This window comes from Erpetoichthys calabaricus, chromosome 10 (assembly GCF_900747795.2).
Source record: "Erpetoichthys calabaricus chromosome 10, fErpCal1.3, whole genome shotgun sequence".
In the NCBI taxonomy this organism is placed as follows: domain Eukaryota; kingdom Metazoa; phylum Chordata; class Cladistia; order Polypteriformes; family Polypteridae; genus Erpetoichthys; species Erpetoichthys calabaricus.
This window is the reverse complement of record NC_041403.2, coordinates 159,263,092-159,278,942: the sequence shown is the minus strand read 5'-3', so window position 1 is coordinate 159,278,942 and position 15,851 is coordinate 159,263,092. Positions and strand designations below refer to the sequence as shown.

General features: G+C 40.8%; 1 protein-coding gene across 2 annotated transcripts in view; it reads left to right on the top strand.

Moving 5' to 3' along the window:
* LOC114658618 (uncharacterized) overlaps positions 1–886 on the top strand; it is a 33,432-nt gene extending 32,546 nt beyond the window's left edge. For both annotated transcript variants that reach the window (XM_051932598.1, XM_028810642.2), the window contains exon 5: positions 246–886. In XM_051932598.1, the coding sequence (XP_051788558.1) occupies positions 246–422 (177 nt within the window). In that variant the 3' untranslated portion in view covers positions 423–886. The remainder of the gene's footprint in view (positions 1–245) is intronic.
* The last annotated feature ends 14,965 nt before the right edge of the window (positions 887–15,851 follow it).

Here is a 15,851-nt window from a genome sequence, read left to right as displayed (position 1 = left end):
TTTTTTCGATTGCCATTGCATTTGATTTTTTAAAAGTTTAACACCTGGAAAGCAGAGGTCTGTGGCTGGCCTCGGGGTGGGTCAAAGTTATATCATAATCTTTTTAATTATTTCTGCCTAATATTTTACAAACACCTCAGTGCCCTTAATTTATTGTATCTTTAAGCCATTTAAAGATTACAAAACCTGACAATAGAGAGTCTCTAAACTAATTAATAAAACTCTTTTATTTTTTTTTTATGCAGAATCAAACATTGGGACAACAGTTAAATGAAAATATACTCGTTTCTCAAGGAGTGCACATTGCACTCTTCAATGTCATTTTCACCTCCTGGGAGAGCTCTCTGACAGACTTGATCAACCTGACCGAGCAGATAAAATTGTTCTTCCAAAGCCAACAGTGCAATAAAGGAGGTGCATAAGGACATTGGGGACAAAGTGGAGTACGGAGGGTACACCTGGACCTTGAATGGATGAAAATGAAATCTGTCAGGATTAGAACTGTGTGACTGCAACTGTTAAGACAATAAGAATGGTCAAGATGGACATGCATCACACCCTCCACTCATGCAACGCCCTTACGGTGGCCATCAGCCTGAAGAATTCACTGAATTAATGAGGACACAAAGAGCCATGACAAAAACAAACTTGCTTGATGCGTAACACGGTCACTTGGAGGTTTAGAATCAGATCCTTTGTGTGAGCTGGCTTGAGAGTCGAGGATCTGGACTTCACTTTTCAAATGAATGGACGTTTTGAAAATTCATCTGAAGATGATAACGCTGATTATTTTTAAACATATATTGCCATCTAGGGAAGAAACAATGTAATCATTCATAAAGTCTTACTAAAGTTGGACCAAAATGGAAGGGAAAAATAAAATAAATAGCAAATTAATGAAGAATGCAACGGGATACAAGATGCAATAAGAAAAGAAACACTGCAGGGATGAGCCAAATAACATTTTGAAGAGTTTTGCAAATCAGTTGAGAGTACTAATGTGAATCTTCAGTCAGGTGTGCGGCTGAATCCTAAGTTCCGCGCTTTTTGGTTGTTCTGGGGGTGACGGATTTTCAGGATTCTCAATTGCAGGAGATCCCTGCAAAAGAACCAAATCATTGGGTGTGATTGTTGTGTGGCCATCAAAATGCTTTGTGTAACATACTTCCAATGAAAGAATATTTCTTTGTAAGAGTGTTGTAGCTCTAATAATAATAATAATAATAATAATAATAATAATAAAATAATATAAAAGAAGTAACATGAAGTATTTGCTTATTGGAAAACGTATTTCAAACAAGTATACCAAAGATGAGTTGAATCAAAGAGTTAGAAAGGAAGCATTGCAATTCCCAAATGTAGAGTAGGCCAATATCTCCATTTACAGTTTTTTGCTCAAACACATTCTTACTAATTCATGAATTTCACAATTTAATTGCATCACCTTGCTTCAAAACACTAAACACAAATCTAAATACTCTTCACGGTATTCTCCAAAACACACCTTGAAAACAAAACAATCACCTCAAAACTTTGCTCCAATTTAATCTTTGTCATCAAAACATCCCCACCTGCATCTACTTCTCTCACCTTGCCAATTAGTGCAATCAAACAGAACACTGTTGTCAGAGCATCTCCCATGAAAATGGATCTGATAAGACTGCCCTGGCGGGTTCTACTCTTGCTGTTCCTGTAGTCATTGAGAAACATAAGCAGATGACCCATGTTATCTGGTCCAAAGGTGGCGTAATGGTGATGATGGCGGACTCCATGGTGGCTGATGGCTGCACAGAGGGTGACATTTTGCCCCTATAAAACCAGCAATGTTGACAATTGCATAGTGGCTAATGATATTGAAATATCTCCCATGATACACAGTAGGGTGTCAGCGAGCCCTAAACCCCAACACAAACACACTAAGGGTCCCGGGTTCATATAACAGTGCATTTATTACACACACTCCTCAAGAAAATTAACAAAATGTAACACAAAGTTAACATAAGAACAATATCCTCTTTTTCTCTGTCTCCTCACAATACTTCTCATCACTGATCCTCCTCCAACTGAGTGTTGCCCCTTGTCCTCCCAGCTCTGACTCCCCAGGGTAAGGAAGTGCGGTCCCTGTTATTAAGGACCCAGGAGTACTTCTGTGCCTGGGCCACTGCCCGAGGAAAGCATGTCCGGATCATGTGAAAGTCCCTGCAGCACCCTCTTGCAGCACCCAATGACCCCAGCAGGTCTTCTCTGTTGGACTACATCTCCCGACATGCCCAGCTGGCTTCCAATTGGGCACTGATATCCGGGGCTGCTGCCATCTAGCGTGCCGAGGGGGGAGGTTAAAAGCCCCCAGTGGGCTGTCCATCCATCCTTTCTGGTCTTTCCTTCCAGGTCTGATCCCCTTCACCTACCCGGCCAGGATGACTATCTGCCTGTTAGGCGCTTCCCGTCCGGGTAAGGAACCATCCCCTCTTCTGGCCGGGATGCCCGTCCAGCCCATGTGACATCTGCACTCCTCATCCTTTTTGTAAGGTTAAATCCTGCCCCGTCTACAGCATGTGGATGAATTTCTGCAGCATCTCCACTGATACCAACTCAAACAGTGTCTGACATGAGAGATACAAGCGATATTACATTAGCGTTACTGCACATAGAATGTTACAGTTTGCTGTAGACATTTAAATTCGTGTAAAAGTTGTCATACTTGCACACAACTCTTTCATCCTGTCACTGAATAAGACGCAATGAAGCAGTTTCATATAAATGCTGTTACACAGGAGAACACAATGAGGGGTGCTCAGGCCCACACTTTGAATTCCTTGGAAAATGTGTTTCTCTCAAACTGATAGCGTTTTATCTACACACCATGTCAACAATAGCATTCTGCTGCTCCTGTGTAGATGTATGTCATCTTCTACCCTTCACTGGATGTCTCTCCATTTTGTGACAATATAGTCAAACTGGTTTGTCATCAGCAAAGTTTTTCTTGATGGTGGGACAACACAAGGATCCACGAGTCGATCATACAAGAGACAACACATCTGTATAGCGCAGTAAGTTGACTTGCCTGCTTTCTGCCTTGAAGGTCCTGATTATGGATGCACCTGAGGAGTGGATTCGATTTGGTTGGACCCGCTGCCCAGCTTCTCTCATGGTCATACAATGAACCAAGACATGGACTAGACATGTCATCTTCTCGCCACCCTGCTTCTGCTTCCTCTTCTTCATCTTCTCTCTCTTCCTCTTATTCAGTTCCTTTGCTGGTTGTTGAGATCCATTTAACCAAGCAAAGGGCTTAACTCCCCTTTCTGTGTATGCATTTCAATTGCATTGCTGCTTCCTTATTGGCAGATTTGATAATTGGACCACACAATGAGAATTAAGATAATTTGTGCTTAGACCATGACATCCATGAGCTCTTTGTGTTGCACGGAAAGGTATGGTTGTGGCAGGGTCCTGTGTCTGGAGTTGGCAGTGCTCACTGTGAGAGGCACACTTTTGTTTAGGGTTTTGAAGGCAGTGTTAATCAGAATTTGCAAATTCATGCTTGTGAGGAAATTGTGTCTAAGGTTTTGCAAAGGGTTGTCCATCAATATGGCCAAAAACAAACAGTTAAAACAACCTTATATATAACCAGTATTACGTCAAATATTACCCCATATCACAGTATCACTTGTAGACTCAAAGAAAGTAGAGAAAAACATAAATATCATCAACACAATAGTCTAGAAGAGATAAATAATGATAACCCACTAATAAATAAAGGATATTTATGGCAAATTGGAAATCTGAATCCCATCAAACACTTTTGTGTAACATTTGCTGCATGGTTCAGTCAGTCAGTCATTACCCAACCTGCTATATCTTAACACAGGGTCACGGGGGACCTCTGGAGCCAATCCCAGCCAGCATAGGGCGCAAGGCAGGAACAAATCCCAGGCAGGGTGCCAGTTCACCGCAGGACTGCATGGTTCATCATTCTGTATAACTAATCTCAGTGTGCATTCATCACACTCATCAAATCAATACAAACAACAAAAATGTCCTGAGACACCCACCACCATCCATAAAGTCTGGAAATTGTCAAATCCATCCAATTGACACGGGGTATATAGCCTTTGCATCTGGGGGATGATCCTAAAATTAAATGTTTCCACTTGAACATCGGAATCCTATATGGTTGACGGGATGACGTAAGCTGTTCCAAATTCAGAGACTCAAGGACTGTGATGCAGATATGAACAACACTGGAGCACCACAAGGAACAGGCCTGTCTCCTTTTCTGTTCACTCTGTACAATATAACAGCAGGTCATGTCACTTGCAGAAATTCTCGGATGATTCTCTACTAATGGGGTGTACAGTGATCCCTCGTTACATCGCGCTTCGTCTTTCACGGCTTCACTCCATCGCGGATTTTAAATGTAAGCATATGTGAATATATATCGCGGATTTTTCACTGCTTCGCGGATGTCTGTGGTCTACAGTACGTGTGCTTCCTCAGTTGATTTGCCCATTTGAATTCAAACAAGGGACGCATTTGAATTCTAAGAAGGGACGCTATTGTCGGATGGCTGAGAAGCTACCCAATCAGAGCACGAGGTTAAGTTCCTGTGTGCTGCTGATTGGCTCAGCGACGGAGTGCTGCATTAACCAGGAAGTCTAATCTCACTCATTCAGCATTAACGTGCCCAAGCGCCAACAGAAGATGCAAATGATTGCAGAAAAGATAAAAGTTTTGGATATGTTGAAGGAAGGAAACAGCTACACCGCTGCAGGACACCATTACAGCATCAATGAGTCCACGATTCTTTTTATTTAAAAAAGGAGGAAAAGCATATAAGATCTATGGCCGCAGTGTCATTTAACCAGGGTGCAAAACGAGTTGCAAGTGGACGTGATAAGGCAGTAGTCTGGATGGAATCTGCTTTAGGGATTTGGATTGAAGAGTGCTGGAAGAAGAACAACGGCAGTGCTACACAGTCGCCTGAAGAGGCTCCTTTAGAAGAGCTGTAACGCTATCCTTTGTTGTGCAGTAAAATTAAACTCATCGTTATCGGACAAGTCGTTGTGTCATTGTTGGTGAGTAACCATAATTAATTATTTACGTACAGTACTTAGTACATGTACATAGTTTAGTGTCACTGTACACACATTTTACTGTGTACAATTTTTTTTGCATTGTACGTATTTATTGCTGGTGGCCTGTCTGTCGTAATGGCTGTAGCATATGTGATATAGGAGACGCTCAATATCTTTAAAATAATATTTAGGTTTTACTGTATATAAACTGTGTTTACATACATAATTTCAACGAATCTTACCTAATATCTAAGAGAATACAAAGGGTTTATGCTGTATAATTGTGCATGAAATGTTTATAATAGTGTGGGAGAGTTTATAAGGGCTTAAAATATATAAAAATAACCATATAAACATATGGTTTCTACTTCGCAGATTTTCTTATTTCGCGGGTGGCTCTGGAACGCAACCCCCGCGATGGAGGAGGGATTACTGTATTGATAAAGGGGATGAGACAGAACAGAGGATCCAGGGGGCGAAGTTTGTTTCTTGGTGCAAAGAGAATTGTCTGAATTTTAACATCAGCAAAACCAAGGAGCTGCTCATTGACTTTTGCCTCACCAAAGGGAGCTTCTATGGACTATTCAAGGAGTGGATGTAGAGGTGGTACACTACTGCAAGTACTTGGGGGTCCATATTAATGACAGGTTGGACTGGTCTCGGAGCACAGAGGAGCTGTGTAAGAAAGGGCAGAGCAGCCTCTTCTTCCTTAGGAGACCGCGTTCCTTTAATGTGGGAAGTGACGTCCTTCAAATCTTCTACAACCCTGTGATGGCCAGTATGGTGTGCTTGGCTGGTGACATCACTTCAAAAAGAGACCCACTGAATCAGATTGACTCAGTTATGGGATACACTCTGGACCCCCTGGAAGCCATAGCAAAGGAGGGAAATAAAACAAAGCTCATGGCCATTATGAAGCAATTCTGCACATCCCCTCTCTTACCCACTAACAGTGAGGACTTTCCGAAATGAATCATTCAGCTGAAGTGTGTCAAGAAATTCTCAAGGGGCTTCTTTATACCAATAGCAATATATCTGTATACCGCCTTACCAGGACTGTGAAAGCCAAGTCAGAAGTTTTCTTTCTTTTGCATTTTCTTGCTTTATAGTCATTCTGATGTGTGTTCAGATCAAAGTGTGTGTATGTTTATTTATTTGTTTACTTAACTATTTATTTATCTACCTAATTATATATGCATTTATTTAAAGAGCTTCAGTAAAAAGCCAGAACTGTATTGGTCTCCTATTCAGGGATCTTCTAATCCAAGTGTGCAGCAAAGCCGACTATTCATTTTAGAACAAAACCCTACACACAGAAAGGATTGTATTAAGCAAGAAAAAGAACAATGAATTAATGATTGTGTCAAAAATATATACACATTTGGCCCTTTGTTTTCACAGGTTTCACATCTGTGAATTCAACAAACTGTAGATTGAAAATAAAAATAAAAAATTCCTAAAGTTCCAAAGAGCAAACCTTGAATTTTCCGCACACTGAGCATTATGCTGAATCCACACAAATGAAGTGATGTGTAGGCATACCCTGCTGTAGCCTCCCGAGGGACAACAACATGTCTACAACCACTTTAAGAAAGATTTGTGTAATGATGCAAAGAGAAAGAAGAAAACTGCTTTCTATAATAATGTTTCTAACCAAAACATCTACAATTGCGACACCTCAACCTTCAGTGCTCGAAGAACTTCAACCTTCAACCTCCACAGATCCTGACATTGGTACTGTAGTGACCTCAAGGTCTGGACCTGTGCAGGACATGCTCCTCAGGTGGTGGTGGATTGCCCATGGGTGAGAATACCTGGGGAAGCTGGCTATGAAGCTGCAGATACATTGGGTTGTTGACACAGAAATTAAAGAGCATTTGCATCACATCCTGCTACAGCCCACTGGGCCAGAAATTTGGCTACCAGTGAGTCTTGGATTTGGACCCTTGACTTAGGTGGGCTTACAGAGAGCTGGGAGAACAATGTGCCATGTGAGTAGCCTCTGACCTGACCTGTGTAGTGAGGTAGAGCCGGGTGGCGGTCATAATGTTACAGAAGGACAAAGCAGCTGGCAGTTGGTGGTACTGCTGGAGACCTGCATGGCACGGCAGCAAGAAGAAGCCAAATGGTCTTTTTAAGGGGTACTCACATGAAATCAGCATAAAGAGGCTGATTTGCCAGAGCCATAGATAAATGTTGAACAATAAAGTAAGGCGGTGCAGAGTGAGACCTCTGATGGGGGAGACTTCTGAGAGGAAGGCAGCTGAAACATCACCTCAAAAAACTTCTTACAGAAGCAAAAGTGGACAAAAAAACACAGAGGGTGACACATATGTTCATTATCACTAGAATGCAAAACTGTTGATTGGGGCAAAGAGTGTGCCTGGAGCTACATTGCAATTATTATTTAAAAGTAACTGTGTTCTGGGATTATTATGCCGAGTAGTAGACTATGATTGTGTAATTGTATATAAATATTAAAAATTAAAAGTAATTACATATTAAAAATTATTTTAAAAGAAGTAAAGTGCTCACAGAACAGATTTCAATAAAAGTTTAGAAATTTAAGGCTATTTGTGGCTTGATATAAATATAAATGTATTCCGGGTCTCTAAAGACCCTAGATATGTAATAGTGTTTGCTGAGAGTCGCATATATACAATACAAGGGTTATGTCCGTGCTTTTTAGCAGTTACTTTATAATGGAGTTAAAACAAAGCACAAAGTGGCCTGAGGTGGCTCAATAGCTTTCAGGCACAGCGGATTGCAAATCAAGTGATGTGAAAATAGCATCGACTGATGTGTTTTAGTGGTGGAGAGTCTGACTAATTGTTGCTGAATTTGCTTAAACATAACATGTTTGAAAGTATACCCAATAGAGTAGAACCCAATAATTAGCAATTGAAATGATCAATTAATAGAAAAGGATCAATACTAGCATAAAATCTGTATCGATTTTACGAAATAAAAGAAGAAAAGGAAATGAAATAAGTTCTCTATCTAGCTGTTAATATTACTTAAAACACAGTGAGTAAAATTACATTAAGTAAGAACTTGAAAAGGAACTGATTTATTGTATGACAGGAATATGAATAGTATACGATGGTCAAGAAGATCAGGATCTTGAGTGAATGTTTGTGTGTATCTCGGACTGAAAGGTCAGGGATGAATGCCACAGATCTGGGTCTTAATCCACTGCAGGTTCCCACTTCCCAATGCCACTGTTCATTCTAAACCCATCCAATGTTCGTATCAGTTAGGGCAGCCATGCCTTTCCTGTGTTATTAATTTCTTGAAACACCATTTAGCCGCAGGTTGATAATGGCATTTCTTTAAAATAATAATCTGCAGATAATATTATTCATTCAATTCAGTCTTATATGTGCTTACATAATTGCTTTCCCCTTCCATTTATTTACAGAAAAATTACTTTTTGTGTAATTTTATTATTTAACTTAACTAAAGCACTGGGAGAGGGTGCTGTTGTGTGAGCTGTTTGCCCCCCTGCACCCTGCCCAGCGTTAGACTTGCTTACATTGGGCATCCATCTCTGTCAGACGTGTAAAAGAGGAAAATACACAAAATATGCAAGTTGAAGTGACCGCTCTCAAGGTTATTTAATTCCAGATGAGTCTGCAAATTTGCTAATGCTGTTCAATGGGAATTTTTGAAATTTTACAACTTTGTACATCATGAAGGAGCAGATGGAAAAGAGTACTTTGAGAGGTTGATGAATGAAGAGAACGAGAGAGAGAAGAGGTTGGATGATGTGGAGACAGTGAATCGGGAAGTGTAACGGATTAGCAAGGAGGAAGTAAGGACAGCTATGAAGAGGATGAAAAATGAAAAGGCCGTTGGTCCAGATGACATACCTATGGAAGCATGGAGGTGTTTAGGAGAGATGGCAGAAGAGTTTTTAACCAGATTGTTTAATGGAATCTTGGAAAGTGAGAGGATGCCTGAGAAGTGGAGAAGAAGTGTACTGGTGCCAACATTTAAGAATAAGGGGGATGTGCAAGACTGCAGTAACTACAGGGGAATAAAATTGATGAGCCGCAGCATAAAGTTATGGGAAAGAGTAGTGGAAGCTCAGTTAAGAAGTGAGGTGATGATTAGTGAGCAGCAGTATGGTTTCATGCAATGTTTACTCTGAAGATGTTGATGGAGAAGTTTAGAGAAGGCCAGAAGGAGTTGCATTGCGTCTTTGTGGACCTGGAGAAAGCATATGACAGGGTGCCTCGAGAGGAGCTGTGGTATTGTATGAGGAAGTCGGGAGTGGCAGAGAAGTACGTAAGAGTTGTACAGGATATGTACGAGGGAAGTGTGACAGTGGTGAGGTCTGCGGTAGGAGTGACGGATGCATTCAAGGTGGAGATGGGATTACATCAGGGATCGGCTCTGAGCCCTTTCTTATTTGCAATTGTGATGAACAGGTTGACAAATGAGATTAGACAGGAGTCCCCGTGGACTATGATGTTTGCGGATGACATTGTGATCTGTACTGATAGTAGGGAGCAGGTTGACGAGACCACGGAGAGGTGGAGATATGATCTAGAGAGGAGAGGAATGAAGGTCAGTAGGATCAAGACAGAATACATGTGTGTAAATGAAAGGGAGGTCAGTGGAGTGGTGAGGATGTAAGAAGTAGAGTTGGCGAAGGTGGATGAGTTTAAATACTTGGGATCAACAGTAAAGAGTAATGGGGATTGTGGAAGAAAAAAAGTGCAGGCAGGGTGGAGTGGGTGGATAAGAGTGTCAGGAGTAATGTGTGACAGATGGGTATCAGCAAGAGTGAAAGGGAACGTCTGCAGGACGGTAGTGAGACCAGCTATGTTATATGGGTTGGAGACAGTGGCACTGATCAGAAAGCAGGAGACAGAGCTGGAGGTGGCAGAGTTAAAGATGCTAAGATTTGCATTGGGTGTGACGAGGATGGATAGGATTAGAAATGAGTACATTAGATGGTCAGCTCAAGTTGGACGGTTGGGAGACAAAGTCAGAGAGACAAGATTGCGTTGGTTTGGACACGTGCAGAGGAGAGATGCTGGGTATATTGGGAGAAGGATGCTAAGGATAGAGCTGCCAGGCAAGAGGAGAAGAGGAAGGCCTAAGAGGAGGTTTATGGATGTGGTGAGAGAGGACATGCAAGTGATGGGTGTAATAGAGCAAGATGCAGAGGACAGAAAGTTATGGAAGAAGATGATCCGCTGTGGCAACCCCTAATGGGAGCAGCCGAAAGAAGAAGAAAAAATACATCGTGAAGTAGGGCACAAAATTCTGTTATTTGTATTTACATTAATTTGCTCAGCAGACTTTTTGTCCAAAGCAACTTACAAAAGAAGTCAACATAATCAGTCTGGGGGACTGCTTGGGAAAGAGTATTATAGGACAAGGATACAAAATTGATTTCCATAAGTGAAATGCTCAAAACAAAATATAAGCAAGATACTATTTTCAGATTTTCAAAACCTAACAGCAAAAATCAGTGAGACAGAAATTCACAGAGCCCGCTCATCAAAATTCACATTTCTTTGGTGATGTGGGAGAAAAAAAGAAACGTATGCTGAAGAAAGGCCATGCAGACAGTGGGAGAACCTGAAAACCCCCATATGGATAATATCCAGGCATGAGATTCGAATTCAGCACACTAGATACATTGTGGCACCGGTTATAAAAAATCTTAAATTAATTGTTATTACTGGAACACAGTTAAGATGTTCACACACACGTGAACACAGAGGAAAGACACTGACGGTAAATGTAAGGCAAGAGATAGCAAATGTTGTTACATATTCTATTACCTGTCTTTGACAGGTACTGTGGCTAGAAAAGTATTAAAACAAACAAAATTGCCCTTCAGCTAAGTTACTCAGAAAAATGAGGTAACTAATAATTTCCATAAAACACCAAAACGTTTTAAACCTGAACAGGAACTCATTCTTTAAAAAAGAAAAAGAAATGCTGGGTTGCATCACTGAGGAAACATTCACTCTATTTTTTTTCATATAAAATTAAGCCTGCGGAACACATTTTGTGAAGCAATCATAAGCACATGAGGAACGTCGTGTCTGCTCTTGTAAGACGAAGCCCCTCCGCTGAACTCTCCTTGTAGCATGTTCTAGTAATAATGAGAGTACAGTCTTCAGCAGAGGGTAGAACTCAAACAACAGGCACACTCTTTCTCTTTCCTGTGCCTGCTGGCACTTGCATGGGCTTCTTAGTACCCTCATTGATGATGTGCTGCATTCCAGAAACACTATAAAATTACCTAACATTTGGTAACTCCAGCAGTCATACCACATGCACTTCAGAGGAAGTCATCCACCTGAAGCTAAGCCTGTTTAGGCCCAGCCAGTACTTGGATGGGAGACCATTTAGGAAAAGCTTGGGTTGCCACTGGAAGAGGTGTTGGTGAGGCCAGCAGGGGGCGCTAACCCTGTGGTCTGAATGTGGATCCCAATGCCATAAGGAGTGACGGGGACACTGGGCTGTAAAAATGGCACCATCCTTCAGAAGAGACATAAAACCAAGGCCCTGACTCTCTGTGGTCATAAAACAGGGGTGGGCAAAGTCATTCCTGGAGGGCCACAGTGAAATTAAATTATTGACAAGGATTGTTTTCTAATTAAGCAGCTTGGTTGGAACAATAACCTGAGGCCCTCCAGGACTGACTTTATCCACCCCGGTCATAAAAGATCCCTGAGCATCCTTCGTAAAGAGTAGGGTGTATCCCGATGTTCAGGCTAAATTGCCCACCATGGCCTCGTCATTCTGGCCCCCTAATCATTCCCCGTCTGTAATTGGTTCTCTCTCTATCACCATTTCACCACCTAATAGCTAATGTGTGGTGAGCATGCCGGTGCAAAAATGGCTGCTGTCGTATCATCTAAGTGGGTGTTGCACATTAACGGTGGTTGTAGCGTATCCCCACTCATAAAGCGCTTTGAGTAGTGAGAAAAGCACTAAATAAATGTGAAGGATTATTATTATTATCATTTTTATAAACTTTATGGAAGGTAATGAAGAAGATGCTGTGGTGCTATGTTCCTTTTTCCCTTAACGAAACCTTGGAAATTACTTCTAGGGATAAGGTGGCCTGTCCAGCTTGGCTTATTACCACAGAAGAGCTTCTCAGGGATGGCAGCAGGTCTGAATATTAAGGTACTATGAATGGAATGACAAAGGATTAGACATTTTTCTTCATTCTGTACTGATGTCTCATCAAAGTTGACGTCTGGGGAAATCTGATAATTTTCCTCTGCTTGTATGGTGGACGAAATAGAAAAGTACACGAGGCCTCTGGATTAATGTTAACATATGATTCTTCCTGGATTTATCCTTAGACTCATTTGTTTCTATTTTCTTTCATTTTCCTCCTGCTGTTTCTTATTTCTTCGTAAACTCCAGGCAGTTTAACAAGCACTCTGTGTGACCTTTATGTGTGCGAACCTGAGAAATCATGGAATTGTTCAAAAAAGTCCTTATTATAAAACTTCCTTTTTAGTCACCTTCAACAAGCTCTCCTTGAATTGTCCCAGCGTGTCTTAATTTCCTGTTAGCAAATTCTGTACTCATCTTTTGTTGTTGTATCTAGAGCCTCTTGTGTTTTTTTTTTTTTGGATCTCTGCCCCGGTGGAAAGACGGGAATCCGAAGCACCAACCACATTGGTTCTGGTGAAAAACTCTTCTACTGATAATGTGGCGTGTGCAGGTGCGTTTTTGCACGTAGCAGTTCTCTAGACATTTTTTTTCTGATGCTTTCCCTAATTTAAACCACTGTGTCTAATTATGTATTCTATCCATCCATCCATCCATCCATTTTCCAACCCGCTGAATCCGAACACAGGGTCATGGGGGTCTGCTGGAGCCAATCCCAGCCAACACAGGGCACAAGGCAGGAACCAATCCCGGGCAAGGTGCCAACCCACCGCAGTTATGTATTCTATTTTAATTTTATTTGATTTATTATTAATTACTCTGTGTTTAATCTTGTTGTTTGTTTTATGGGTTGACATCCCCAAGTGGTGCAAACACTGATACATCACTGGTAGGTGTTGTGATGTGAGATTTTACATATAACTTGATGAATATTTTGTACTGTATATCTTTATTTGTAATTTAGACAAAGCAATGTAATTTAGTGTTACCCCCCCCCCCCCCCCCCCCCCCCCCCCTTAGGAATGGGTCTGTTTGAATTTTACGACAGGATTTGGGGGATGTGTGTTTTAAACCAGTTTGGCAAGTGTTTCCTTGCTAAAGTCATTTCTACCGCCGCAAATGGGCTAAGGTGTACTTTAACATATGGTTTGGGGGCAGGTGTTAAGATGTTCTATTTCCCCATTGGTCTGAAGTATGGCTGTTTGGAATTGGCTTGGTTCAGAAGCCTTTAAGTAACATGATGTCCTATTGGCTCTCGGGATTGGACAGAACATCTATAAATGTATGTGTTTAACCTCACAATCTCTCTCTTACTAACCAACATCTGAAAGAAGCATCTCTCTTACCAACCAACATATGATGAAGAAGCATCTCTCTTGCTAACCTGAAGAGAACACAATGAACAGCACAGCTCAGCAGCCATTTTGAACAGACATGTGGCTGAAAGCTGAGCATCAATGATGCCTTAACTAGAGACATTTAAGTAACCACAAGACTGTGTGCCACCTGAACTACATATCATCATTTAATCAGGTTGTATGGTTGCCAATATTCAAATATACTTTGCAGTTTGTTATTATTTATAGAATATTATAAATAATACTAATACATTGTTTAAACTGTAACTTAACTTCTGCTTGTCTTTTACTACATCTAATTGACTGAGGTTATAGATATAGAAGGGAAGGTGGGGATAAGTTATATACAATAGTACCTTATAAACAGTGGTAAGTCTGTGAGATTAGGCATTCTAAGGCTACATATTAATAATACAATTGGGGAAAGTAGAGCAATATATATTACTCTACCAAGGCGAAACAGTAGGGACCACCCACAGCCTCATAAAAGCAAGACTGGGAAGTGAAGTCCCCTGCGGTTCATTGACTGCACTTTGGTGGAGTGTTGGTGTTTTTTGTATGTACAGTAATCCTTCCTTGATCGCGGGGCTTGCGTTCCAGAACCCCCCAGGAAAGGTGAAAATTCGCGAAGTAAAAACCATATGTTCATATGGTTATTTTTATATATTTTAAGCCCTTATAAACTCTCCCACACTATTATAAATGTTTCCCACACAATTATACAGCATAAACCCTTTGTATTCTCTTAGATATTAGGTAAGATTCGTTGAAATTATGTATGTAAACACACTGTTTATATACAGTAAAACCTAAATATTATTTTAAAGATATCGAGCGTCTCTGATATCACATATGTTGCAGTCATTACAACAGACAGGCCACCAGCAATAAATACGTACACTGCAAGAAAAATTGTATACAGTAAAATGTGTGTACAGTGACACTAGACTATGTACATGTAATAAGTACTGTACGTAGAAAATTAATTATGGTTACTCACCAATAATGACACGACGACTTGTCTGATAACAATGAGTTTAATTTTACTGCACAACAAAGGAGAGCGTTACAGCTCTTCTAAAGGAGCCTCTTCAGGCGACTGTGTAGCATCGCCGTTGTTCTTCTTCTGGCAGTCTTCAATCCAAATCCCTAAAGCAGATTCCATCCGGACTATTGCCTTATTACATCCACTTACAACTCATTTTGCACTGTGGTTAAAGGACACTGCAGCCGTAGATGTTATATTCTTTTCCTCCTTTTTAAATAAAAATAATTGTGGGCTCATTGATGCCATAATGGCATCCTGCAGCAGTGTAGCTGTTCCCTTCCTTCAACATATCCAAAACTTTCACCTTTTCGGCAATCGTTAGCATCTTGGGCATGGCGCTTGGGCATGGCCCCTGAAGCAGTAGCAGAAGCATGTTGATGCTGAATGAGCGAAACAAGACTTCCTGGTTAATGCAGCGGAATCGAATTTGCCGCCCCGCCGCTGAGCCAATCAGCACACAGGAACTTAACTGCATGCTCTGATTGGTTAGCTTCTCAGCCATCCGCCAATAGCGTCCCTTGTATGAAATCAAATGGGCAAACCAACTGAGGAAGCATGTACCAGAAGTAAAAAGACCCATTGTCCGCAGAAACCCACGAAGCAGCGAAAAATCTGTTTTATATATTTAGATATGCTTACATATAAAATCCTCGATAGAGTGAAGCCACGAAAGTTGAAGCGCGATATAGCGAGGGATTACTGTATTACTATTTTTGTTGCTTTTTCTTTTTTTTCAACATTTTCTTCTAAGGTTTTCAATTTAGTATTTTGTACTGGGACTTGTTTGATTTCAGATTTTCCAACTCCTTTTGGTTCTTTTTTGCTTGTTTGAATATTTTCTTACATTTTCTGATGTTTTTCCTAATAAGTCTCCTGTTATAAAGATTCTTCTGTCACCCATTTCTCTACAAGCCAGGGGTTTATGATGATCCCCTCTCTTGTGAGGGCAGTTTGATTATATTTTTGGACTTTGCACATATATTTTGAACTTTTGAAGCCAAAGTCCATTTTGCCCAAAGCAGACTTAGAACAACCTGTAAGGTATGACCTCAGGCTGGCCAAGACTGTACCTTTTTCAGGCAGACTGATTAGGATCCTGCGACTATTTTGGCCATTTCGTGTGCTGCACTAATTACAAAACCCTTGTGCAACTAACTATTTTTGTTATACAAAAGTATTCCTTTTATCATATTTTGATTTCATTGTCAT